The 27,905-nt window shown below is 40.0% G+C and overlaps 1 protein-coding gene across 1 annotated transcript; it reads right to left on the bottom strand.

Annotated features, from left to right (window-relative positions):
* Positions 1–202: 202 nt before the first annotated feature.
* On the bottom strand, positions 203–24,276 carry sv2a (synaptic vesicle glycoprotein 2A). Its single transcript, XM_085365935.1, has 12 exons — positions 23,667–24,276; positions 10,823–11,003; positions 9,879–10,030; positions 9,551–9,684; positions 7,836–7,925; positions 7,223–7,330; positions 5,997–6,085; positions 4,369–4,533; positions 3,744–3,877; positions 1,596–1,802; positions 808–967; positions 203–386 (listed from the first exon to the last, which is right to left on the bottom strand). The coding sequence occupies exons 1-12, from the start codon at positions 24,274–24,276 to the stop codon at positions 203–205; spliced, it is 2,214 nt and encodes a 737-aa protein (XP_085222061.1).
* Between the last annotated feature and the right edge of the window lie 3,629 nt (positions 24,277–27,905).

Genomic DNA, 27,905 nt, shown 5'->3' with positions numbered 1-27,905 from the left:
GATTTTACTTTAGCTTTTTCTTTTTTACAGCTCTTTGTGGAATGGAGTTGTACCAATCAAATAATTACTAATATTTACCTGCATTACAATTTACTCTTGTAGATGGGGAGAGGTTAGAGTGCAGGATTTGGAGGGCTCTTGAGCTATTCGTTCACAGTGTGGCAAAAACTCTTCTGCCCTCTGGAAAGTTGTTGGTGCCACATTATTGCAGCACCTGGCCCCGCGTCTCAGGTAGTTTGAGGGCCAGAAAACTGCCTGCTGCCAGTGCACCTGAGGCAAACAGGATGGGTACAGCCTTGGTTATGCCAACGAACGAAGTGAAGATGCTTATGCCTAACACCGCCGCTAATTTACAGAGGGCGTTGAGGAAGCCAAATGCTGTGGTTCTGAGAAAAGAAAGATAAGAAGCACAGAGTCACTTCGGTGCCTGAGCATGTTTAAAGTAAACCAGCAGAGAAAACAGTTGCTTGAGTTACCACAGGGTGGTGCTAGAGCTCCTAAAAATCAACAGCGTTTGGCACGCTACTAAAGGTAGTGCTCCTCTTTGATGAGTCTGACAACACAGGTGCTCTTACTTTATATTACTTTCAATATATATATATTATACTACAAGTTATAAATATAAAGTGGAACCCAGAGAAGCTCCTTTTAAAACCATTATTTGGAATCAAGAAAACCCAGAATCCCACAATGTCATCCATCCCTGCAAGCCAACCAATCATAAAGGGGCATCTGTTATGACATAACTTAACACGTCACAGCCTTTATGGTGTCAGGGAGATTTCTGGGCTTGCCTGGATTACCTACCTCTTGTCAGAGGGATAGAGCTCGACGGTCAGCACGTCCAGGGAATTCCAGGAGGCGATGCTAATTCCTCCAAACAGGCAGAGCAGGGCAATCATAGCTGATTCGCTGTTGCCAAAAGAAAGGAAGAAACAGCTGATGCAAGATATCACGCTTGAGCCCGCTGTGGATAAAGAGGGGGAAAGAATGATGTCAGAAGAACTGATGGGATTCCTGCATAACTCAGCTGAAAATGACTGAGGATCAAATCATTTTGCACCTTTGCACATAAATCTCTATTCCACAGAACACTTATTAAACAGATAAAATAAAATGATCTCTCTTTATCTCCCTCTATTTTTCTTTTTCTTATCTAAATCTATAGCTATAATTTCTCATTCTGACCAATAGGATACGTTTCCAGACCAAACAAAATTGTTCCATTGTTCCATCTATATTGCTTTTGGATGAGTTGCCCTTGAACAGAACTAGATGGCATCCAGAAATCTTATCATGAGCAGGTTAATGTAGGAAAACTACACATAATAAGGTTTGTGGATTTCTTTTTTCACAATCTGGACAGTGCTGCTTGTTGGCTCTTTTAGCACCACACGGCAAAAGAAGTAATCTTCCACAGGAAAGTTGTCTTTTCATGCCCTCAGGCAGCAGCTGATAAAAGTTCTTTAAAACAAGTGATTTACAGTGCAGAGGGAGTTATATTTAAACGTGTGCTGTATTTATATTTAAAAATGAATTGGATCAAAGCAGGCCTAACTTCTGATTCAAGCACCACTGAGTAACATGGCCCATACCAAGCATCCTCAACCGTCCGATCTTGTCCATGAGCAGCGCAGAGACGATGTTGCCTGGCAACACAGCCAAGGTACCCAGGAAACTGACAAAGTAGACCATGTAGGCATTATTTTCATCGCTTATGTCACTGAGCAGGCAGCCCTCTTTGTTGTGCAGGAAAGTGCTGTTGATGAGCTTACAGTTGATCAACCTGTACTTGAAAAGATCTGTGAGGAGAAAGAAGGGATAAGGAGCGATGTTCAGGATAGCAGGAGAGGAGACAGAAAGAGTAAGAGGTTCAAAGAACTGGTCAGTAAACTGCTGTCAGGTGGACAAAGCAAGACACTTTATTAACACTCAGTGAATGATACTAAGAGGACAACATTTGCAAGATCAAATATTACTCTTGGACCACAGAGGGGTCACAGAAAATCTGTCGATCAGAAAATTCACACAAGTTGTATTCACTAAGCAGCATAAAAAAGCTGCTTTGGTGCTGAATTTACGAAATAAAGAACACAAGATTACAATGAGCAGGTCCTGTCAAAATTAAGCTCTCTAGTAATGAACCTATAGGATGAGCAGCAATTCCAAAATATTTCCCAGAAGAGAAAATCATCTATCATTCACTGCCAAGTGGAGAATAATGGAAGCAACCGAAGGATGAATGTGAGGAAATGAAAAGGAGAGAGAAAATTAAACTACAGTAGCTCAAATCCACATTCTGGGGGTATTTTGCTACCCTGGAGCTGGACACATGCAGCCATACTGAAGCATGACGCTGAGCCCAAATAAACCTAAAAGAAGAAAACTGAGAGCTGATTGTTATGGACTTTTCTCCATTTAATGTCGACCCCACTTAATTTTTATGGGCACAGTCAAACACTGTGAAAGTTAAACATTCATGACATTTTTACTCAGGATTAGATGATTTTTTTTATTACCAGACCTGTGGTGCCTTTTCCAATTCTTCAGTCTGTATTTAGAGGTGAATCAAACAAACTTCTGTTGCGTATCCAAATTTTGATGATAGGCAACGTACATTGAACATGACATGCGACACAAATGCAAATGGAGAATGTAAGATGAATATGAAACACCTGGGTGCAAAAGAACTGGGATTGTATTAGATGTTTTTTAAAATATAAAGATGTTAATCATCTCTGAAAATGTGACGATATTTATGCTAAGCTTCATTCAGATTGACTCACGCAGATACGGTACATGCAGCCATATGTTACAATTATTATTCTAAAAAGATTTCCTGATATGTCAGACCTTAGAAAATGAAAGTGTGCAAAGTTGAGCCTTTTTTAAACCTGTAGATCTGTACATTCAAAGACTAAAATGAGGTACAGCCCAGCTGCATTTTTCATGTGTTATTTCCTCGTCATTCTGCAGTGTAAAAATAAGTCTCAAGTTCTGCATAGAAAACCCAAAGAGACCTTAATCCTTAATAAGCAAACAAGTTTCTAATTTCCATTATAACAAGGAACTCCTGGCCAGCAGTGATAGCACAGCTGAGTGATCGCTTGACTTGTGTAAAGACTGCAAATAACCAACAAAGCGAGACCAGGGCGGTGTTTGCATGTGTGGACACAGCTGCTGAATCTGAAACTGTGTGATATAGATTTCCACATGTGGTATCATTTGTCTTTTTCAGTGAAGAAAGAATAACATTAATATAACAATCCCCCGGTGTGTAAGGGGATTTTGCAGCTCCAGAATACTCAGTTCAGTATAGATCCAGTCATTCTGTGAAGGTGAATAAGGAAGCAATTTAGCAGTCTGACAAACAGCCAAACTGCTCAGAGAACACACAGAGCGCACAGAACTCACCGGTAACAATGTATTTACTAGACAGTAGCAACAAACTGTCACTTTTCAACAGAAAACACAGGAGTGAAACTGAGCCAGTAGAACTACTTGCAAGGAAGTTATTTATAAAGAGACCTCTGAAAGGTCTATAAATAGCAAAGAAAGAACAGGGGCACAGAGCAACAGCAACATTACATTTTTACCATAAATGTCCATATATAATTTATTCTGCATTTTTTCAGGGCCTGCTGAAACACACATAAAAGCTTCTAATTTAAAGGTTTTACTTATACAAGACCATATTTTCCTATTATAAAACACCTGCGAGTGTTTGTATGTGTGTTCCCTACCAGTGTTGTAGAAAAGGGTGGCAATGAAGGTGCAGTTCTTGAAGAAGGTGTTGGTGGAGGTGATGTCCTCAAAGTAACACTCCTCAAAGAGGGAATCCTCAAAAACCATAGACTTCATTTTCAGGTTCATAAACCTGCAAGCGAACACATAGAGGAACAGTGGAATTAAGGAATGGAGGCATGGAGAAAATGAACAGGTGCAGCACGGAGGTGGAGAGCAGACAGAGACAAAGGAAGATGCAAAGAGACAGAGAAACAAGTGATTTATCACAAGAGTGTCAGATATGGCATTAGCATAATGCTGTAAATTTGTAACATCTGAAATCACATGCAGAGTTCAGGCTGAAAAGGCAAGGTCAAAGGAAACATCAAAGACAGGCTAGTTGAACATGAAAAAGTCCCCAGGGCTTTCATGCAATCAAACCAGTGTTTAGAATAAAACATTTCGGAGCCTCATTTATATTTGCATCTCATTTGTTGCCGTCCACCACAAGCTAGTTCTGTCTGAATGAATTCATTCATTAAGCGTTGGACCAAAAGGCATCTGACTGACATGAAGCCCAATTCCAAAGGATTCGCTGTCATTCAAAACGCAAACACTAATGAGGAGTAAAAGACAACTCACTTGTCGTTAAAGTACTCTCCTTGACGGTGAACCTGGTTTTCCAGGGTGAAGTTAAAGGTGACGTGTTCTACCTTCTCCTTGACAAAAACCCTGGTGCGCGAGGAGTACTCCTGCTTCTGCAGGTATTTGATCATGTCGGGGAACCACACCGTCAAACCATAGTAGCTGGAAGACAAAGAAAAATTCTCTCACAGAAAAGATCAATTTACCTCTAAGAGAAAAGGGAAAAAAGAGCCAGTGACGCTTTATGGTTATACATAAGTGTCATTTCTTTTTTACCATCTACATAATATGAATTTGCAAGCCGTTTGTTCAGCGCTCTGTTGGAGAGAGCTCGAGGTAATTAAGCCTTCGATTAAGCCTTTAATTAAACATAATGTTGTGTACTTTTGCTCAGGAACAATAGAATATAACGTCCAGGGAAATTTGATTAGTGACTGGCTTCTAGAAGGATGTTGGAAGACGAGCGTTACTGAGTAAATTAATATTTCAGTGCACTATGGCTTTATGGATTTATATTCGTTATTAGTTATATACATAATATATTGGCACTAACTGAAATAAATGTTAGATAAATCCAAGTAATGTTATGTTTTGCTTTAGCAAACTACTGTATCAAACTGAACCTGTTTACCAGGCTTAGTAAAGGTTCACTGGTGAAAATTTATTGTCTTACATGCCCTTGAACATTAAAATAAATTCACATCAATTTATTAATTTTGTGGATCATTATAAAGATTGCAGCACATGATTCACATTATTTTAAATAAGGCATAATATTTTATTGCACCTTCCGCAACGTGGTAAGTGGTGCCTGAGGACAATCACATTTTTAGGATATGTGTTAAAGATTATTTAATACATGAATATTTCTGTGAAATAGGGCAAGCTGTGCTTTGGTATAGTGGCCAGGCTGCAATGGCATCACAGCCGCATGATTCTTCAGATGTAACGATGACTGTGGAGCAACAGTAACATGATGAACACCAAGATGGCCATGAGAGAGACACCATGAATAACTCTTTGGACCCTGCAGAAAGCAGTGCTGTCATCCTGGAACAGATCCCATCAGGATAGAAATCAAATCAAATCAAATCAAATCAAATCACTTTTTATTGTCACATCACATCACATCAGAAATGATGATCACAGAATAAATGTGATCGCCCAAGACTTTGTTCGTATTGATTTGTAGTGCTCATGCCAACAAAACAGCATAACCCTGTGGGAGGGGTCATGGGTTCAGGGTGAATCTCTATTTGATTCTGCTTTTTCATTCTCAGCTACAAAAAGAGCCATTTGAGTGATTCAGCAGCACTGCTGACACTAAATGACATGAAAGTGATCGCATCCATTCGCAGATCCTGCTTCAAGCCCCTTTTTGTTTTATACTCACTGATAAATTCCTGCTTTCACCAACTATTATAATTATGAACCTGCCGTGGCCAGCTAGACCAGGAGATAATGTTGGCCTTTACATTTAAATCACCAACAGCCAACTGACTCCTGATAAACAAACACAAAGCCGCTGTGATCAACAGCCATCTGCTCTTTTTAGTTTAGACAAATAAACAGATTTCACTATGCAACACAGAAAATCCTGCATTAGTTAATACACCTGATCCTACCTGAAGGACATAGAGAACCACACAGCCATCATCATGTAGGTGGTGCGCCGGTACTCGGGAGAGAAAATGGTCTGGAAATTACTCCAAACCTGAAGAAACACACAGACAGACACAAGAGATGTGCAAAGAGAAAGTAATAAATGTAAAGTACACTCAGCTAAAAAGTCAATAGACTTCAGACATTTCTGAAAACAGGGTTCTTTTCACCAACTGTGAGAAATAAAAAGCATCTCCCAGAATCCCTTTCCAGTTTTAGTGTAAACAAAGACCGAAAAGGGAGAACACAAACACACAGAATCACTAAACACACAATAAGATCTAACAAGATAAACAGAGCCTTGGTGAGATTTTTAATATACCTTCTTTTTAGTTACAATTCCTTCAGATCAAGACCAGGTCCATTTTAACAAGTGAAGCCAACTCAAAGCCTGTCAGTGGAGTTCTGATCGTCACAGAAAACAAGATGCTGCCATTTGATTCTGTGGCTCTTGGCTTCTCAGACACAACCTTCAGTCGTCCCAGTTTTAAAAGATCAAAGCAACGATGGCAAAAAATGTTCCGTTTGAGCCTCCAGACCAGGACAACACAAACCAGTGGGAGACTAGATCCATCTTTAACCTCCTAAGACCCGAACTCTTCCACGGCATGCATTTTAATTTCTCTTTGATATTTGGACATATTGGGGCCCGATGAATGTAAAAAATGTGATGTCCACATATGTGAACGGCAGGTCCTAGGAGGTTAATACACAGTCTATGTTTCCACAGACGTAGGACTAAGTAAAGCAACAAAAAGTGTTATCAAAAGACTGTATAAATTTTTCAAATCCACTGATTGTTTTCAAGTTAAAGTAGCTGTATGTAAATGTATCGCTGATATCACAAATTTGCTGTGCACATTTTCTTGTCCATTTGCAGCAACAAGGTTAATGAATTGTGTTTTGCTTTTCTAGTGTTGTTGACTGCTCAGAACACTTTACACTACAAACCACATGAGACCATTTACAGAAACATTCAGTTATTTATTCTATTCATTTCAGGCACTTTATCCATTACACCTGGTTCTGGAGTAGCCACGGATCAAAACAGACCTTCTAATTAATGGACAACCTCCTGAGCCACAAGTAGTTTGAATCCTTTCTCCTTTTCATTCTCGTTCTTTTTCATTTAAATATGTATCAAGTAAGAAATTGATTTTAAAAAAGAATAATCAGGGTTTTTTCTTACCTGATGGAAGAGCGTGGTGAGCTTTATCCTCCATTTCTCGTGCCAGGCAGCACCATCGCCCAGGTTTACCAGCTCATCCATCTGCTTCACTGTTTTGATGGTGGTCACCTGGGAGGTATGATTTAATTGTTCTGTTTAACGATTGTTAATCGTGCTCCTCTTGAGAGTGCTTTACAAATCTCTTTGTTAAAAAAGTTTCATAGAATAATCACACAACTTCATATAAAATGATGTATTTTTCCATTAAAGTTCAGTTAGTATTACAATGTATCCATGTTATGAGGCTAACAGCTGACCAGTAACACCACAATCTGTAAAACAGAAAGTTGTTTTAATAATTTTACTCAAAGAAAAGATTATAAAACATCTTTGAATCACCATTTTTCATTTAAATTATTAATATGAACTGTACAGCCTGAGGCATAAAGAGATTACAGAAGTTTAAAGAGCATCTGTTTTAACTCATTAATATGCAAAAATATGCAGCACAGAGCTCTAAACCTGCTGCACTCTATAAGCCCACAAACTGCAAACTATTATGATGATGTTATTTTCTGCATTAATGCAAAAGTGTTAGCATGAAAGAAGCTTAACATTCTTGAGTGTTACTTACAGAGAAGACCCTCTCGGGGTAACCCTTGGCCCTCATGTTGGTGTCGTGAACTTGCTTCAGAATCATCCACGCCTCGTCATGTTTGCCATTCTTTTAGGAGGGGCACAAAAAAAGATGTTTAGCAGATCTTTCATTTCCATTTTCAGTTAAATTAACGCAGCTTATATTTTATTATCTATTTATTATATTAGTTTTCATTTGGTGTTGTTGTCTTTCCATCATGGATGATTATTTGTTTTGGGTTTTTTGTTTTGTTTGTTTTTAGTTCATTGTTTGTTTTATTATGAATAGATTTTTAATTTTAATGTGACACTCGTTTTCAAGTTATCTTAACTTAGTTTATTCCTAACCATTTGAACTGAAGGCAACTGGACGTCTTTTTGGTTTCTTCAGTACTTAAAATCCTAGATAAAGACAAGATCTTTCATTTACCGTTTGTAAACTAGGTCTGGGCATATAGGAAATCTTGTGCAGTACTTAGAGTCACATTCAGATAAATCCATATTTATACAACTATTAAACAATGTGCACACTTAGATAAATTACGTTTTTGTTTTTCTTAAACAGATAAAGATGTAACCTTCGTGCCCTTGGAGGTGGTTCTGAGATTCACGCGAGCCAGGGGTGTGGCTACTTTCTGAAACACAGCCATACTTCAACATCCTTTGAGCTATTAAAGTTACGCTGGTCACAATTGGCTCGCAAAGAATCTCGAGACTGCGTTATGGGCAGCTGATAGCTGGTGTCGTGAGCCACCACCTCTGTTCAGTGATGATCTTTCACAGTGGACATAGATGGCCTCTTGGATTAGAAACTGAATATTTTCATGAATCAAAAAGAAATCCACTTGCTTTTATTTCTAGCCTTCAGAATACCATGACCTGGATGATTAAGAATGTGCAGGTTATATATAGTGCAGAGTCTTCAGTTGTCAGTTCATGTTCCTCACCCAGCGTCTTGTTTTGTATTTTATGACCTTTTCATTTTGCTTTGGATTTTACCTTAGTCTGCTGCCTCTGCATTTATTTCTCTGCCTGTAATCTTGCCCTCCATTTGATTCTTATTCTTCGTTAAATTTCAGTAAGTGCTGCAGTTATGTTTATGTGAAAGCCTGACTACATTTCAGTCCAAATCGAGACTAAACCACACACAGTACACGTGGAAATGTTTCAAAATGCCAAATGAGAGGTTGTTGATTCTACAGTGTTTTATCTTTGTCTGCCACCAGCTGCAGCTTCATTTACTAAACTGAGATATTCTGATGTGAATGAAAGTGCGTGGGACGTGAGTGCAGGTGTAAAATAAAATAAATAAGTAAATATGTAGAAACAATACAAGAAGTGAGAACATCTGGTGGTATAAACCAGCAGCTAACATGATTAGCTAAAAGTGGTTTAGTACTAAAATACTGACAACATGCCTGATTTTTTTTTTTATATATTGGGCATTTTTAAATAAAAATCAGTTTTTTTTTCTGTGTCAGTGTTTAAAACATACTGAACTGAATTCAGAATCTATGATGTATATTTCAGAATCTCCAATGTTCAGATTTCTCCTGGACGATAAATATGTACATATTAAGTTATTCAAAATGTTTTGGAAAAGTGCATAAGCAGCACTTTGTCTTTAAGGCTGTTTATGCTTTCAAGCATTCAAAATGTATTCAAAAATATATTTCCACAAGGTCTAAGTGGGGTATGAGCTGTCAGGCTGACCTCAAGGTAAAAGCGGGGGCTCTCAGGCATGGTGGTGAGGGCAGAGATGGCCGCCACAGAGGGGAAGGCACACACCAACACAAAGACACGCCAGCTATGGAACTGGTAGGCTGAGCCCATCTGGAAACTCCAGCCTACATGAGGAAAGGAAGCAAGAAGAGACGTGAGACAGAACTGCAGCATTTGTCATTTGCAATAAAAACTGTAGAGAAATGTAAAGACAAAATTAGCATTTACATAGCTTAGAATGGATACTGGCCTACTGGTGCGTGAGGAAACAATCTCGAAGCTTAGAATGTTCATATTTAAATACTGTACATTTTCTTACCATAGTGTGGGATGATGGCCCAAGCCATAGCAGATGCGTAGATGCCACCAATCATCCAGAACATGCAGAGCCAGGACAGATGCTCTCCTCGCTTCTCTTGGGCGAGGAACTCAGAGTAATAAGAAAACACAATTGGGATGGAGCCACCAATGCTGTGGAGTTAAAACGGAAGGTAACCGAATTAGAAAAGGTAGCATCTGTTCCCATAACAAAAGATTCAGTCATTTGTGATTTTTTTTATTTATCAGTGAATGACTGAGAATTCATTGAACTGTCCATCTTGGTATTATATACATACTTTCTTGCATGTGTGCTAATATTAAATGAAATATTTCTAAAGATTTGTAATATAGATATTAATTCTGTTTGTGTCTTTTAACTATAGCATGTACAGCAAATCATTTTAATGGATTTCACCAAAAATGAAAACAGAAAAATATTTATGAATTATTTCTTACAACCAGCTGAAAGGGCATGATTTCATGCAGGCTGTCATTCTGCTGGCATTCTGCTATAACCACCAGCAATGAGCACAAAATGCTTTGACTAAAATCCTTTTACAACAGCCTTAAGATGCTGCATGCAAGTAAAACTACAGACAGGTTGGCTTGTTGCAGTAGGTCAGTGTTCACATTGTTAGTCAATGACTTTGGACCATGTTATGGAAGCTGTTGACGTTTCTAAGCCCAAACCTGAGGAAATGGGAGGCCCAAAAGTACCTTTCAACACTTCACCTGAGATACAGCAAACACCAAATACAACCAGTATCTAAGGGCACACTATTTTTTTTTCTTTTAATGAAATATAGCCACTTCATATTTAATCTGCTCTGTGCCACGTGACATTGCTCTGCTTATCAGTTTGACTGATGTACTACAGTGGGTCGTGACTGCCTCATCTCCAGCTCTGGCAGCTGTGTCTGAGTGACTCATCTATCCCCTTACCCCACACCAGAGATCAGGCGGCACAACAGGAAGGAGCTGTAGCCCTGGACGAAGGACGAGAAGAAGGCAAACACACTGTTGATGGAGAGGGAGATGAGGAGGGTCTGCCGTCGCCCGATTCGGTCGGCCAGGCCGCCCCACAAAAACGCCCCAACCATCATCCCCAGGTACACAATCAGACCTGGAGGGAGGGGGGATTAAGAGGGAAGAGTAATGGAAGAGAACGTCATGGGAAGAGATAATGAGACGGAGAGAGACAAAGGGCAAGATAATGAGTTATTATTCATCAGTAAACTCATTGATATTACTTCCAGCCTCCACTTGCACTTTCATTAAACTTCCACTGCCCAGTAAATTAGCTCATCTGACTGCCTCACTGGACTCAAGCATTTTGCATTAAGCATGAAACAGCAAGTTAATGCAATATAATCATCCAAACCATATATTTCATAGCAGAGAGGGTCGTGGCGTACATCTTATTCACAACAGATTTTGTGAAATATGCAAAATATCATCCTTCACTATGTGTATAATAAAAAAGAAACACTGATCTATCCCTAAATTGTATAAATGTATTTTTCTTTTAAAAAGCAGCAAAGTAAAGGAACCAGAGAGACTGATTACTGGACAATACTAGTTTGAGTAACAGTAAGTGACCGAGAAGAGACAGGAGACTTAAACAGGGAGGTGGTTTCAAGGGGTTCTCAAATTTAATCAAGACCATGTGTATTATAGTACAATACACACGTATTATAGTATTATAGTATAATCAGGTTGTAACTGAGAGCTGGGTTTCACACAAAAGACAGTTAAGCATTTTTTTCCTTGTTTCCTTGTTGCAATATTTCAGATGTGTATTTCAGAAAGTGTGAGCAGGCAAAAGATGAATCTCTAAAACTGGAGCATGGAGCAAAATGCAGGTGGCAATTAGCTGATGTTAGCACAAACCTAGGAAATGGGCCATGCTGAGCTTATATTCAAGCTCAAATATGGTATAATCTGTAATCAGATCAAATAAATGAACTTTAGAGGTGTTGGTAAATGATTATTAGCTTTAACTAGAGCTTTATTACATTCATAATATGAAATATTAGTGTTTTGGAAACTATAAGGTTTATATAATTACACTGAATAGTTTTAGTGACATACATGGATATATACTCATCTGAGACACTGGCTAAGTTGAATGAGCTAGCATGCATTAAAGACCTGGGCTTAATAATGAGGTCACCAAAAAGGTGACAATCTTCCAAAACATGAAAGTGCTGATAAAAAAATCTTAGACAAAGGCTGGAACCAGAGAACAGGAACAAACTGCTGCAGCCTTAAAATAAGTATACATGTTGTGTTGCTTTCCTATAAATGACACCTCTGTTTGAATCTGAAGAAACCTTTTCATCACTCGCTGCCCCTAAAGATTTTATTCTTTTACAACTTCAATACAATCCCTTTAGTGGCTGCTTCCTGGTGTTTCTACCCAAATGAAATTCTCTATACAGCCAAACAGTATAAACTGAAACCCGTGGATAAAACTGCTTTATTCTCTTCTGCATCAGGAAGTTGCCACCAGGGAGGAGATGCCGTTAACAGAAACAAGCAGCACCTTTGTCAACCCGACTTGTGATTTAAGGTGCCAACATGACTCATATCCCACACTCTGTCTGTCAAACCTTTTCTCTCTCTGCAAAACTGATGATGCTCCCACACCACACATACACCAGTTGTTCTCCTGCAATCAGCACCTTATTGACATCCTGTCAACAGTGTTCGCACTCTGAGGGTGTTCAGTGAGACAAGTTATTGGTGAGATCACTCTGAATATTTAAGGAGAAACTTTTCACCATACTGTGTCTGATTGTGACATCTATATTTAAATTCTCATTATCACTTTTTTGTATGTGAAAAGGTAGTAATCATGCATTTGTATACTATTTTTTGGCAAGAATTAACCCCAAAGCTCTCAAAATATTCAATTGGATTGGAGAATAAGCACAATGTAATTTTTCTAGTGCATTAGAGTCAAATTTCTCAGTCAATTTTATTGATTAAGGATTAATTTAAGTGGCAAAGACAGTTGATAAAACAGTCAAAGTGCTAAAAAGTAAAAAGAACATCGAACCAGATCCAAAATCATTTTAAATCACCCTTTTGTGAAATACTACCCCCTGGAGGTGAAAGATTTAGTTAAATTTTGTGGAGTATTTTTAAGGCTCATTACTCTAAGAGCACAGGGTCACAGTTCTGTTCTGACTGTTTTATCTGACATTTCAAAAGATCGAGTAGAAAATGTCTCAATTAACTGTGATGCTGAAATTTTGAAAAAGTGTTAAAATGCATAGAATAATGCAATGCCTAGAGCTCCACAGGTTGCTGATTACTGACTATTGCAAAAACCCATTAGACTGAGTCACGTTTTTGGGGACCCTTTATGCTTTCCACAGTATCTGCACATTAGTGGTGCAACGGATCACGGTTGATCCGTAATCCGAACCGATCCCACTCCACGGTTCGGTACACACGTGATCTGAAGATTCGAAAAAGAAGGAAAAGAAGTATGTGTATGGTGCGCGTGGTGGGTCTGTCAAGCGATAGTTATGGCCAGCGCTAGCGGTCTGCGGCATTTAAGCAGCCCAGTCCAACCGGGGATGAAGCTATTACAGAAGCTATTGGGGTGTTTAGCTGCAGACAGGAGGCCGTATTCCGTTGTGCAAAACAAGGGGTTTAAACTATGATGAACGTGCTTGATGATATCCCGTTGCACGTCCGCTTTAGTGGCAAGATTGTTCCAAGCATGTATGAGCAGGAAAAGTTTAAAGTTATGGCTGAACTGTCCCAGGCATCTTCTGTTGCTCTAACTACTACAAATTTGTGGACCTCCAGGGCAACGGAAAGCTACGTGACCGTGACAGCTCATTATATCACAGCGGAGTGCGATATAATGAGCGGTATGTATTATTGTAGGGTCTACCTTACAATATAAAGCGCCTTGAGGTGACTGTTGTTGTGATTTGGCGCTTTATAAATAAAATTGAATTGAATTGAGTGGTAGATACAAAGCCCTACACTGCCCTATATTGTATCATTTTTTTTTTTTAATAATTGCGTGGAATGAGTCTTGAGTTGAATGTTTTTAACAGGCAAAAAATACTTCATTAAGTAAATGTTACATTTTTGTCTTTTTTCTTTTTTTGCTGATCCAAAAATTGATCCGATCCGTGACTTAAAACCGTGATCTGATCTGAACAGTGAGATTTTTGATCCGTTGCTGCACCACTACTGCACGTGCACATGAAATGAGTGTCATTGTTATGGCAGATAAATGATAATGACAATGTTAATCCCTAAAAACTCCATTCACTGTGAAAATTCCCAACTTCAGAGGTTGAATATGCATTTATATCCCAGTCCACTTTGACCTTTGTTGCTGAGTTTGCTCTTCATAACAACAGTACTTCTGGATTTTGTTAATGATAGGGGCGTGGTCTCTTCAAATAACAGTGTTAGCGTCACCTTATTGAAATGAAGTTCTCAAACATAATTTTTGATGTTGTTGTGTACTGGGGTAATTATAATGGAATGACCTGATAAATAATACAACCAGGAAGCTAAAGAATGCAAACCACTGGGTGATGTCATAGTGGCTGTGTCCATCTTTTATGTACAGTCTATGACTAGAACCAGCAAAGTGATGAAGGACAGATCCGGTCTCACTGAGATATTTTGTCCCAGAGGAACAGTAGCACCATTTTGTCCAGGTTTGACTTAAACTCTGAGACATCAACCAGACAGGTGACAATTACTTCTTCTACTGAATTGTGAACTTCTAACTGAATTCAACACCACAGTGGTACAAGAAGCAGAGTGTATGTGTAAGACAGAACAAGGCCCAAGACGTAGTCTTGTCGAATTCCTGCTGTGAAGCAGCATGGCTCAGACACTGATCCTTTAATGTCACCCTGTGAGCTTTATCCTTCAGGTAAGGTGCAAACAGTAAAGGTGAAGAGCCAGAGACACACCATCCATTCAGCAGAGTGGTTTACTGAGAAACATTCAGCACACAGTTCATGAACATGAGCTGTGCATGTAGTGTCAATGCCAAGGAACAGATTCATTAAGGACTGCTGGGCTATAATAGATTTATTGCTACACAGGTCCTGGTATAAGTGTATCAGTGAACCTTGAGATGACATTGTTTTATCATGACAAGATTTTTCAGTTTCTGACCGAAAAGGCTGACTGCTATTTCAAGGTAGAATTCATGGGGAAAATCTGAAACGGTCATTAACCTGAGGACAAGTACCAGTAATCAAGGCACAAACTATACTCAATGCCATGGGAATCACATTGTTACATTTAATATTGTTTCTTGCATAACAAAAACAACACAGTCCTGCCAACTGCTAGTGGGTAAGACAGCGGTCCCCAACCCCCGGGCCTCGGACCGGTACCGGCCCGTGAGTCGTTTGGTACCGGGCCGCGAGAGTTGAGGCTCAGATGTGAAATGTATAGTTTTCAGGGTTTTTAACAGTTTTCAGCGTTGTTTTGTTATCGTTTTTATCGTTTACTCGGTTTTCACGTGTGTTATGAATAAATTTTCTTTTTTTCGGTACCAGTACTAGTTTTATTTTGTTGTATTTATCCGCGACACCTTAAAGGCCGGTCCGTGAAAATATTGTCGGGCATAAACCGGTCCGTGGCACAAAAAAGGTTGGGGACCGCTGGTGTAAGACATCCAGAAAAAATACTGAATTAGGCAGGGAAAAAAATAATTCTACACAGGTTTTAAACGCATCTGGTAATACGATCCGTTATTAAACAGTCTGACAGAGGTGCAAAGTGCTGGGATGATGAAGCTGGTTGAAAAGCCAGGTTAACACAGAGGATGGATGTCCTGAACTAGAATAATGTGACAGTGGGCGTCCTTTTTCTTTTTAAATGAAAAGACCTTTAAATGAAATTATTGAAGTGTGTATTTGTTTCTGGCTGCACATGTTTCATTCCTGCTGTCTGTCCTTTGGTTGTATATTTCAGTGTAAACTTTTGCAGCTGTGAAATGAGGAGCAAGGTGACTTTCATTCCCTTCATTGAACAAGTGTGTGTGTTATTAATGGTCACCCAATCATATCTGGTGACTTGTTTTATGCTTTATTTCCTTTTCACTCACTGCTAACATCCTATAGAATTAGGTTAAATCTTCAGGAGATTAAGAAGTACAGCAGAAAGTCCGCTGAAGATAAGGAATCATAAAGCTGTGTGTGTTCCAAAGCAGCGGTACCGCTGTGAGCTACTTCTCCTGGAAATATCCTTCATAGCAGCAGCAACAACTAGCAAGTGATGGTGATGATAAATGTCGCCGCATTGCAGCAGCATCAAAGTAAACAAACAGACAGACAGCCATAGTGAGTAGGATGGATCAAATGGTAAATATTTCTTTCTAAACCACCATATCCAGCTGGGAGCTGGAAGCCTGATTGCTGTCGTGACCAGTAACCACGTCATTATCATTTCCCCTGTCATCACATTTGCTTGTCTATGTGGCTAGAATGCATTAGCAGCTGCTTTTGGCTTGAGGATGAATTGTGTCCCAATTTATCGCTCTTCTATATCTGAGGGGTAAAATAATTAATTAAGAGGCTAACAAAGCTCGCCTTAAAGCTAAACCACAATGTCATCAATATTTAGTTTGACTAATAAAATAACATTATCTTAGGGAAGAGTTTGATTTAAGCCCAAGTTGTTGCTTTTATGTACTTTTAAATGGACAAATACGGCAGAAACCAACTAAAATATTAAAGGTAAAATACATTCTGGCAGTAAAAACAATATTTTTCACCAAATTCCTAAAGATGCACATAACAGTCGAAAGACCAATCAATACTACTATATTCCCAGTGGATGAACAGGTGGCTTCTTTCAGGTATTTCTTTTTTTTTTACAGCCTGTGGACTTTTACACTCGTGGAGCTGGTTTTGGCCACAGCAGGGAGCTCTTTACAGGGAAAAGCTGCAAACCAATCAGCAGAAAACAGAAATGTTTCCAAAAAGCTAATGAAAAAAGTTTATTATTTAATGGCCAAAGAGACAACACTGTGCTTTTGTTTTAAACTGTTAAATAAGGAAGCATCATAGTGCAAAAAAAAAAAAAAAAAAAACATAACCACTGCAATGACCCAGTTCTTAGCAGTAGTGGTGCCTGATGGGATGCTGTGATTGATGCTTGTGCAGGTTGTTCTGGCTACACCCTTATGGGATTAAATGGGGTCACCACCAACAGGGACTACAGCAGAACATGAACCATATGATGTAAACTGTATGGAAATGGGGTAGAAATGGCAAAAAGGCAGCATATGGATTTTATAGTGAACAAATGATGTTTTAAGGGCAAAACTGACCTGCAAAGAAGTTCATTCACAGAGAATTCTATGAGGAAATGACCTTACCTGATTAGGTTAATAGCCTGAAGCACTAGTTCAATATAGCATGCCATTTCTTTTGTAAACTATAGTATGATTCAGTGAAAAGAAACCAGAAAATAAAGCAATATATGATTTAATTCCTCTGTTTCATCATGCCTGGGTTCACAACACCAAGCTGGAGAAGATGCTACATTCATGGCTGCATTCACTCTGCACAGTCTACAGCTTGAGCCTCATTCCAGTTAAATAAAAGGAGAAGGAGACAGAAAAGCCATTACAGCCTACAGTGTGGAGGTGAAGCATCCTATCAAAAACAGTTCTGCTGCCAACGGCTTTTGTATTTGAAATCATTCAGCAGTAATGAGATCCCGACTATTTCTTTGTGATTTTTTTTATTTGACAGTTTTCCCAACAAACTCTTGAATCTAGAATTGCATTCAATTAAATAATGTTCCTATTGGTGACGTTTTCATGATTTTCAAACCACTAGTAACACACTTCATTGAATTCCAGTGAATCTGATGCTGCAGTAAGCTGCAGATGCTCAGTAACATCAAAACAACCACTGCTTTCTATTCGTCTACATTTTAATCATTCATGAGACGCGTTTTGCGTTTTGTTTTTCAGAGAAAGCTGAAACAAAATGTGGTGAAGACAGAAAGAGAGACGGAAGGAGAGAGGTGAGCAGGACGAGGTGCAAAATGAAGAGAAAGGAGAGAAGCAGAAATCTCCAGACAGCTGAGCACCTTTGCACTCTGAATGAGGGGGGGGGGGGAGGGGGGGGTGAGAAAGGGGGGAGGACGATGGCCAGTCAGCGCTGTGACAGAACTCCCAAGGGCTCCAGGGTAGTGTATATGCATGTGTGTGTGTGTGTGTGTGTGGAAATGGACAAAAGTGTGCGAGACTGTGTGTCTATGTGCATGAAGAGGGGGCAGGGCAGGAGGCTTCTATTAATAGCAGGTTTTCCCCAACTAGCAGAGTACACGGGGCTTGTTTAAGGATCCAGTGAGGGAGACATGTTAGCAGCTCTTGTAGAGCAGAACTGATCATTTATAGATGGCTTACACTGCAGTGTTCTTCTCTCATGAACTTACAAGTCTCAGAAACAGGGTACAGTAAAGCCAAATTGTATTCCTACAGGTACAATCTACACAAATGTGCCCCTCAGGGTTCATTATTAGGGTTCAAGGTAATTATGGGTTCCTTTAAGGACACAATATGTTCACAGGAAGCAAAAGGTACATGTACATGTCTTCTAGATATTAAGGTCCAATATCAGTAGACAGTCAGTGTTCAACTGTTGAGCAAACGATTATCTTTTCACTTAGGTTTTAAGATTTATATAAGTTAAATGAAAAGCATTTAAAATGTCTCAAAAGGAGTTCATTTAAGGTCAGTCTTTCAGTAAAAAGCATATGCATCCTCTATACCCTACTTATTATATATTAGTCTATTTATTTCATTTTCCTGTGTGATTTAAATAATTCACTTTTCATCCAGTGGTTTGTTGTTTGTGGATTTTATGACTTTTCGATTTGCTTGTGAAGCACAGTGAGCTGAGATGTCTTCTGTAAACTTCTAGTTTTCCTTCATATCACCTGCAAAAATTAGCATGGTTCTCCTTTGTGGTGCTTCCCCTGCTTTGTTTTTATTGAACAACTAAATAAAAAGTAGCGCAGGAGGAGAATACAGCTGCAGTTTCTTGTGGTGACTGAAAGTCAGCCAGCAAATATCCACTGCTACCACTGAAAGCTGAAGTAATAAATGCTATAAGTGCTTTGCAGTGGTCTCACTTTGTGATGGTAGTGTGAATAAGGGTGTTTGGTCCAAACAAACACTGCAGCAGCTGATTAAAATGCCTTCAAAAAGAGGGGAAATATCTCCTGAATAAGCTGTTTGCTCGGTTACCTGCAGCTCTGTTTGGCAGCACTCATCAAATCCTCCGCACTGTTTACGCTGCTTCCAATTTTGTAAACAAAGTCAGGTGTTTTTTCTGGTATTCTGAATCATTTGTTATAAGGCTTATTTGTGTGTTGCGTGTAGTAAAGATAATTTACGACTGCTGTTTCTGTACTGACTGGAAATATTACTTTTAGTGGTTTATAAAAATACAAATGAAATTTAAGAAAAAGCTCATTTTGATAACAAAGCTCAGTGTTTTTCAAATGAATATGTAACCCAGGAGCTTCAATATTAATTTTCTAGTATTGGAGAAGTACTGATATGCAAACTTAACATCTTTCTGATGCTCATACATGTACAGCAGGCTACAATATCCAAATCTTTTTGCCTACAGTTTTCTCTGACAGATCATCCCCAGGACCGATTGACTGTTTTCACCCATTTTATCCCTTCATCCTTGATTTCAGTTACTTATTCCATGTCCATGAAAAGGCTGAGGATACATTATATTACACAAAGGTTCCTTTTAGCCTGAGGAGAACTGTGCAGTCGCTGTCTCAAAATGCAGCCATGCAACTGCAATAATTAGAGGAGGCAGTGAACATATTGTAGCAAAGGTTACAGATTTAAAAAACCTTCTCAAGACTATATTTAACAGAACTGTGGCTGGAAATACACTGAATGCTGAGCAGTGAGAAAACTTCTTAACACCAAAAGGCTGAGGATGCGCTGATCCTGCACATATCCTGCATGGAACAAACTCCCGTCTCCTATATGACAAAAAAGCTACAGTCCACTGCAGCTTCACAACAAGGGCAAATCAATGACAACCACTTCACTGTTTCACTGCTGTGTCGATGTGTTTCGTCGAGCTCGTCGAGCAGAAACGCTGCACCAGGGTTTTATTTAGACCGCTCGATCTGTCATCATTTCCTGTGTTTGATCCTTATTTAATTCTAGTTTTTGTGTTGCTGAAATGTCAAACGACGGATCCGTGATCATGTCGACATTGTTGCAGTCACCCATTACATGCACATACTAATGCACACACAAAACAGATGATCCAGAACACTGAGTGGGGTAAGAGCAGCTAGCAGGATAGGCTGAGATGGAGCCTGAGGATGGGGGTCGGAAGAGGAGACAGCATGCAGAGAGGTACGAGCACAAGAGGCTCTCTCGCATGAGTCAGGAATGTTGCGTAACAGGAAGAGGGGAGGGAATGGAGGCCAGTCGTGTCTCCCTGCCCCTCCCCCAGCATGACACAAACCCAGAGGGAGAAAGAAGGGGAAAGGAGGTATAGATGGCAGCCAGACTAGGCAGCAATTCAAGTCGCAAGTTTTCTAATTTTGCTCCACTTCCTTTTAGAATGATCCATCATATGCACTGGCTAATGTGTTTGTCTGAGAGCTGGAGGGAAAATGTTTTGAAAAATGTAATAATTTTTAATATTTTGAAAAATTATATACAAGTAGTTATTTCATTGGCTTTCTTTAATAATTTGCCCTTCCGCCTCTTTCCTGTTTCTTCCATCTTTCCTTTTCGTCGTCATCACTGAGTTGGACCTCTCTGTCTTATCGGTGGTAAGAACTTGCTGTTGTTAACTGAGAAGTATGATTATTTGTGGCAACAAAGTCCAGAACCAATGGGTGATGTCACTGTGACCATTTCCATCTTTTATATACAGGCTACATTCATGAATACCATTGGCTGTCGTAAGCATACATCTTGATGAACGTTTCTGGTAAGGTCTTCCCAGATGAACAAAAGTGATCTTGTGGACCTCTGTATCTGGACAATTGAGCATGTATTTTCATGTATTACACATATACAGTAACTCATGCTCTGGGTGTTACCATACTGAGTGATAATCTTGCATAAATGTGGCACTAATCATTTATAATAAACTGCAGCAGACTCTGTACAGACCAGCTTTAGCTGTATGTTCATAATTTCTTTTGTACATTGACTTTTCTGACATGGATTCCTGGATCAGAAAGCAAAAATGTAAAATGATGAATTTGCTTAATTTGGCAGAAGATCGACTCAATAACAAGGTTTCACACAGCTCTCCATGAGCGATATAGAATTTCATGTTGAATAATTTAATATGACCAACATGAAATCAGAACAAAGATGTTTACTAGATTTGAAAAAGACATTTTGTTGAAGCCAAAACTACAAAAAAATATTGAAATGAAGCTTAACTGTGATTCTGAACCTTATACTGCAAAATCACTGAGGAATCAAAGACATTACGGGGAACCCTTCCTCTTGTCCTTGAAGCTGGCAGATTTAAAAACATCCAGGAGGATAACGGACTGTGTGAGTTATGTAAATTAGAAAAAGTTCTGTCCTGATTAAGATGCAAGAATATCCAAATCTTTAAAATTCAATGTTTTGGTGCACTGAGGGCGACAGAATGAAATGTTCTTTTGGGGATATGGGTAAATTAGCCCTTCTCAGGTGGCATCATGCTTTTTGTCTTATTTTCACTTCATGGCCCTGATTTCTTTTTATTTAATTGTGTCTCATAAGCCTGTTTGGGCTGTTTCCATTGATTTATGCATAGCCCAGTTAATCAATCATATAATACTGTTGATAAAAACATCCTGCACTTAATCAGAATGTCTATCATCACCAAAAGTTCAAATTAATCTGAAATGAAAGTTTCATACTGAAACAAACTTTGAGCACTTGAACTGTCAATCAGAATTAACAGGTAATGTTTGTACAGAGGACACTTTTATGAACCCATGATGTTCACTTTAAACACCACAGATATTCAACATCCACATCTGCTGCGACGATGTGCATCGAGCAGCATACAGTTGAACAGTCAACACCCCTGTGAGAGGAAATTATGTAATCAGAACGCATCCAACTCATCAACATTACAGTAAATAAAACCAACAACACAGAGTCCAGGCAGAGCTCTAACAGGGATCTGTTAGTGGATTCAGCAGTGCTTCAATCAAAATCATGCGTCGCTTTCACTGAAGTGTATTTACTTCTCCTTTTTCTTCTTCTTCTTCTTCTTCCTGCCTTTCGGGGCGACCATAGCACATCATCTGCCTGTATCTCACCCTATCCCTAATATCCTTCCCTGTCACACCACCACTCTGCAGGTCCTCCTTCACTACAGCTATGAATCGTCCCTGAGGTCTTCCTGTTTTCCTCCTACCTGATCTACTATCCTTCTTCTGCACATCTTTCTCAATTTGTCTCCAAACTGCTCATCATGAGATTAAAAATGTAATGATTTCTAGTCATGTCCATCCTGGTCACTCCCAATTAAAACTCCACCATCTTCACACCATACTTCTACTGATTTTCATTCTTCTTCTCTCCAGAACAAACCTACACCTCTCCAGGTTCTCACCACAGATCACAATATCGTCCACAAACATTCCTGCCTGATCTCATCTGTCAGCCACTGAAAACAATACGGGCATCAGAGCTGATGTAATCCTAACCCCACCTTGAACCCATCTGTTACTGCTACCACACACCTCCTCACTGTGTTGAGGTACCCATACACGTCCAGCACCACCCTCAGATACTCACCCTCACTTACTCAGGCCTTTGGTGTACAGCCAATGACAGATGGCGTGGTAGGATTCGGAGCCTGACCAGATATTCTGGGTTTACAAAGGTAAATATTTAAACTATCTACTCTAAATTTAAAGGTGCAAAGAAAAAAAACAAAGAAAATGTGCATTAGAATATACATTAAAATATACATTTTACAGGAAGTTCAAGACTGGTGTGCCCTGTCCATGGTACTACATCATTACTTTAGAGCAGGGGTCCCCAATCCCAGTCCACGAGGGCCGGTGTCCCTGCAGGTTTTAGATCTCACCCTGGGTCAACACACCTGAATCACATGATTAGTTCATTACCAGGCCTCTGGAGAACTTCAAGACATGCTGAGAAGGTAATTTATCCATTTAAATCAGCTGTGATGGATCAAGGACACATCTGAAACCTGCAGGGACACCGGCCCTCGTGGACTGGGATTGGGGACCCCTGCTTTAGAGGGTACCAGCACAGAAACAAGCGGTTGGACTCCAAGAAGGTGCCTCATTTTCTGAGTGTGAACACACACACACACACATGCATACACATAAATACACACATTGTATCCAGCTAAAAACAGCTGAAGTGAAGCAGAGAACACTATGTTTGGACTGGCTGAGCGTTCGATTTTAAATTCTGCTGCTGCTGTTCAGGAGCTGCATGGGCAGTTGAATCTTAAATAGCTGTAGTTCCACTGCCAACGAGGCCGTCGAAAACCAATTACCAGGGAATAAGCTGCAAAGGTAATGGCTAAGATGAGGCAGAGATAAAATGTGAAGTGGTGGCCTACGCTGCCAAAGGAGGCACACAGATAAAAAATAAAGAGAGAGAGACAATACAGAGTAGACTAGTTGAAAGAAAAGTTGCACATTGGCTCTTATGTAATCCCCCCTCCTGAGTGTTGACAAGCGAGCTCAGGGCAAGCAAGAGAGTGAAATCTGGATGTCTTACCCAGCATGCCTTTGTTGGGCTCGGAGAGACACATGTCTATTTGAGCACTGGGCAACACGAAGCCAACAACAAAGATCTCCACACCGTCTGCCATTAGTGCCAGGCCCAGGACAAAGTAGAGCGTCCACTGGAACTTCCCATGGCCACACTCCTGCAGGATGGCCTCATACTGCTGTGCCAACTCCTCCTGATCTTTTCTCCTCTCGCCCTCATAGGCCGAAAGATCCCTGAACTGCTGTGCCTGTGCGGCTGTCACGCCATCCATGCTGCCAGCCTTCCCCGATTCAGCTCTTGGGATGCCCTGGTACTCGCCCTCATAGATCTCGTCATCCTCATCGTGTCCTTCAGTGGAGTCGCTGTGGCCTTCCTCATCATTGGCACGGCTGTCGTTGCGATAATATCCGCCATCATTGCTCGGCACGCCAGCATAATCGTCGTCGTCATCTTCCTCTTCAAATCGTTTATAAGAGCGTTTGGTGTACTCATCTGTCATTTTGTCCATGCCACGCCCCACCTTCTTACCGACCTGCTTCTTAGCAACTTTGGCAATGTCCTTGGCGCCACGGACGAAGTCTGAGCGGCTGTCTCTGTAGCGACCGTCATCGTCCATCTTGGATATGTAGAGGTGGTGTTGGTCAGTTGCTGCAAGGAATAGGAAGTATCAGGAGCAGCCCAGGCACATGAGTGTGCAATGGGTATTTATGTGAGCTGATAAATTCAGCACTGAGGACAGCTCCCAGCTCCACTGCACTGCTGCTGCTGCTGGACAGAGTCGGCTCAGACACAATAAATCCTGTGGAAAAGCAAAGAAAAGAGTAGAGTTAGCATGAGTCATACAATACCTGTCAGGCAGAGACACATTTTTAAACAGTCTAGGTTCAAGGTAATTAATACTGAAATGCACAGGACCACAGGCATTCACATCGCATTGACATTTGCAGGACATATTATCTGGCTCAGCACTAATGGTTGGAGAAAAAAAAAGGACATGACAGCTTTAAGAAGCTGACAACTGAGTCTAGAGCTCAGTGGCCTATATTAATAGTTATCTCACAGCTCTCTCTACAGCCCAAATCACTCTGTGGCATTTACAGCGGTGCACCACAGAGCTACCGAACATATAATGGTCCATGCTGTGACACAGGTCTGTGCAATTAACAAGCAAAGAGCTGTAGCAAAGGTCAGCATATACAGAAAGTACCGCCGTGGTGGGGGTTAAATTCAAGTTTACCCCAAGAACACTTGTGATTATAATCCATGTACTGTTTTTAAATCCAGACACTGAATACTGGAAACAGTCAGGCAATCCCATGATATCACAGTCAGAATATAATACTACTTCAAAATGGTCTGAAGAGTCATTCCCACATAGAGGATTCCCTTTTCAAGACATCATTAGGTATTTATAAAATATTTAGTTTGTACAGAAAAGAACTTGTCTTTCCTCATTGAGTCATAATTAGCAATCCTGATTGTATCAGCAGGACTGCCTGCTCTTTTTCATGGCACCTCTGTCTCTGTGAAGCTGCTCTGTTTTGTCTTACTGACAGGAGCATGCTGTGCCAAAGGAAAAGGCTGTAAGCTCAACAAATAGACATAATAAACTGAGCATTTACTGTATGATCAATTTGGCATCCTACGAACAGTTCCCGACTGGAAGGATTAATGTGATGATTCACCACATTAAGAAGGAGATAAAATGTGTCTCAATTTATATTGTGTTAAATACTGGACACATTCGCCTCTTTGAGTCCTTAGAAATCCTCAAATGGGATCTATTTCACTGTTTCTTATTTTCTATCACACATCCATTCTTATAATGGTGGATGCTCACATGAACTATAGCAAGTCTTTTGTTTATGAGGGGCAGTCAAGAAGTTTGCTTAAATATTGATAAAAAGCTTGTTTTAGAGGGGCTGTACTGAGGCCTAGCGTAAGACAAACAAGTATTGTTATGAACTATTCATGTAAATCATGCAAAGCTACTCTAGTATAGTCTAAGAATAATAATATGTATTTAGTGAGCAGGTTATTAACCCTGTAAATTATTTAGTGTCCAGTGGATTTAACTAGTCATCTTACTGAAGTGAGGTCATTTATTCCAATTTCCTGTGGTGTCAGTCTTTGCCGTGGTTACTAATTAAAAGGCTGCACCCAATGACACCCATTAGTGATGGTGTAAAGTTTAACAGGGTTGTAAATCAAATAATTCTGAGACACAAAATCTCTCCATCCCATTGCTTCATCTTAAGAAATCACAAGCAAACATGGAAGCTAATAAAGCCGTGACATCTGCCCGCCATGCAGAATTTCTCCAAGATTGTTTACTGTTTGCCTGCAGCGATGACAAATCTTCGACATGTATGTGCTCAGGAGAACAGGCAGAGATGACGTGTCCTTGGAGAGAAAGTCTCTGAGGGTCGACTGCAGCTGTAGCAGGCACTGAAGTAATTTTAGTAGCTTTCCACAGTCTCTTTAAAGAGAACTGCAGCAGCAGCAGCAGCAGCAGCTCAGTGGGAGAGAGAAAGACAACGTTCAGCCTGAGGGATCAAGCAGCTCCGAGCGTCACGACTACAAACGCTGGCTGAATGTTCTGCAGCAGGTCAAAAGAACAGCGCTATCTGCCTGCTTAGAGTGAATATGATCAGTACAAGCACACCATGATGTAAATATTCAGTAGTGTGAAATATTCAGGTCACAAAGGTAAAAATGATCAACAGTTGAAATTCTTACAATCTTGTTTTACTGAATTGTAATAGTTACTCACTAATTATGAACACTAACCTGAAGTGTTCTCAAAAAAGTATAAAGTATTCTCTTCCTCGCTTAGTCCCCTGTTATTGTCTTTCACAAAAAAATATTTAAAAATATTATTGGTACAAAATAAAAAGAAATTATGTGTGTAATTATTTTACGATCTATTTCATGGCTCTAACACGGAAGTTACTCTTAGTAGTCAAGAAGCTGGCACCAGTAATAACAAAATAAAAAGGTTCAAATGATTCTTTAAAGTTGTCATTTTGTGACATTAAAAGGCCCTGGAAAACCTTCTCTCCTGTTGGGGGGAAATATTGGACTTCATAAAAAGTGTACTATGTTGCCCGAATGTTCAGGGAGTGATCAGATGTGCAGAGAGAGCTCGGATCAATAAATCAGTGGACAGTGTAATTAGAGAAACATGTCAGGCACTACAGATGGGCAGTATTAAACAACACTGGGTAAGTGCCAAGCTAACCTCATTATCATTGTTCCTGCTCATTATAAATAACACTGGCCCATTTGTAAAAGTGTTAACAAGTGCACAATGATATTATTATAGCAAGAAAATTACAGATGCAAAACAGGGGGCAGGATGTTAAATACTGGGAAGGTAGGAGGGAGGGAATCCCTGAAAACTTCCTGTGTAGCCTCGGGGGTGATGAACAGACAGACTGCCGAGCCAACATCACACGACCCAGAGGTCTGCTGGGACAACTGAGTGTCTAAGAACAAGCTCAGTGAGAGCCAGCTGAAAGCAAAACCCAAGGAGACGAGAGAAAACTGCATCAGTGAGATCCTCTTTCACTCTGGCTGTCAGGATTAGAAGAGAACAGCAAAATAAATGCAGAGGTTACAGAATACAAATCTACTTAAATGGCACCTGTATCACCTGCATGTAAATCCACCTTCTCCCTGCTTTCCTGTCTATGCTCTGTACCTCTCAGAATGAAAGGTGAAAAATGTCAAAAATAAAGTTAAACCAAGATCTTCCCACAAGGACGCAACAGTGAGACAGAGCAGTGCTCTGAGCTACATGCTAACATGAAAAGGCCCTATGCATCCAACAGTGTAGACACATCACACAAAAAAGAACAAATGCCGATATTATGCCAGCACTAAAGGAAAAGTCAAAGGATCCTTAAAGCTGTCTAAGGAGCTTGGAAAGAAAAGCATCTGGACTTCTTTAAGTTGCTTGAAGATGTTTCACCTCTCATTCAAGAAGCTTCTTTAGTTTTAGGGTCAAATGGTGGAGAGTCCCAGATTTAAGCCCAGTGGGAGTGTCCCCCCGGATGGACCAGGATGTGAGTGGGCATTAAGGCGTGTGGGAAGGGATCTCAGAACTGGATTATAGATGGCAGACCACCAAATGTCTACCTTCGCCTTCACCTCTGTTCAAAGATGGTCGCTCACAGTGGATATAGATGGCTTCTTTCACCCCTTTTTCACCCCTTTTTCAAACTGTCTTCTCCGTCCAAAATG

The sequence above is a fragment of the Diplotaxodon limnothrissa genome, linkage group LG11, assembly GCF_057381915.1.
Source record: "Diplotaxodon limnothrissa isolate DT_005_m linkage group LG11, D_limnothrissa_male_GT1.1, whole genome shotgun sequence".
Classification (NCBI taxonomy): Eukaryota; Metazoa; Chordata; class Actinopteri; order Cichliformes; family Cichlidae; genus Diplotaxodon; species Diplotaxodon limnothrissa.
Note: the sequence above shows the minus strand (reverse complement) of the source record. Positions and strands in the feature narration are given on the sequence as shown.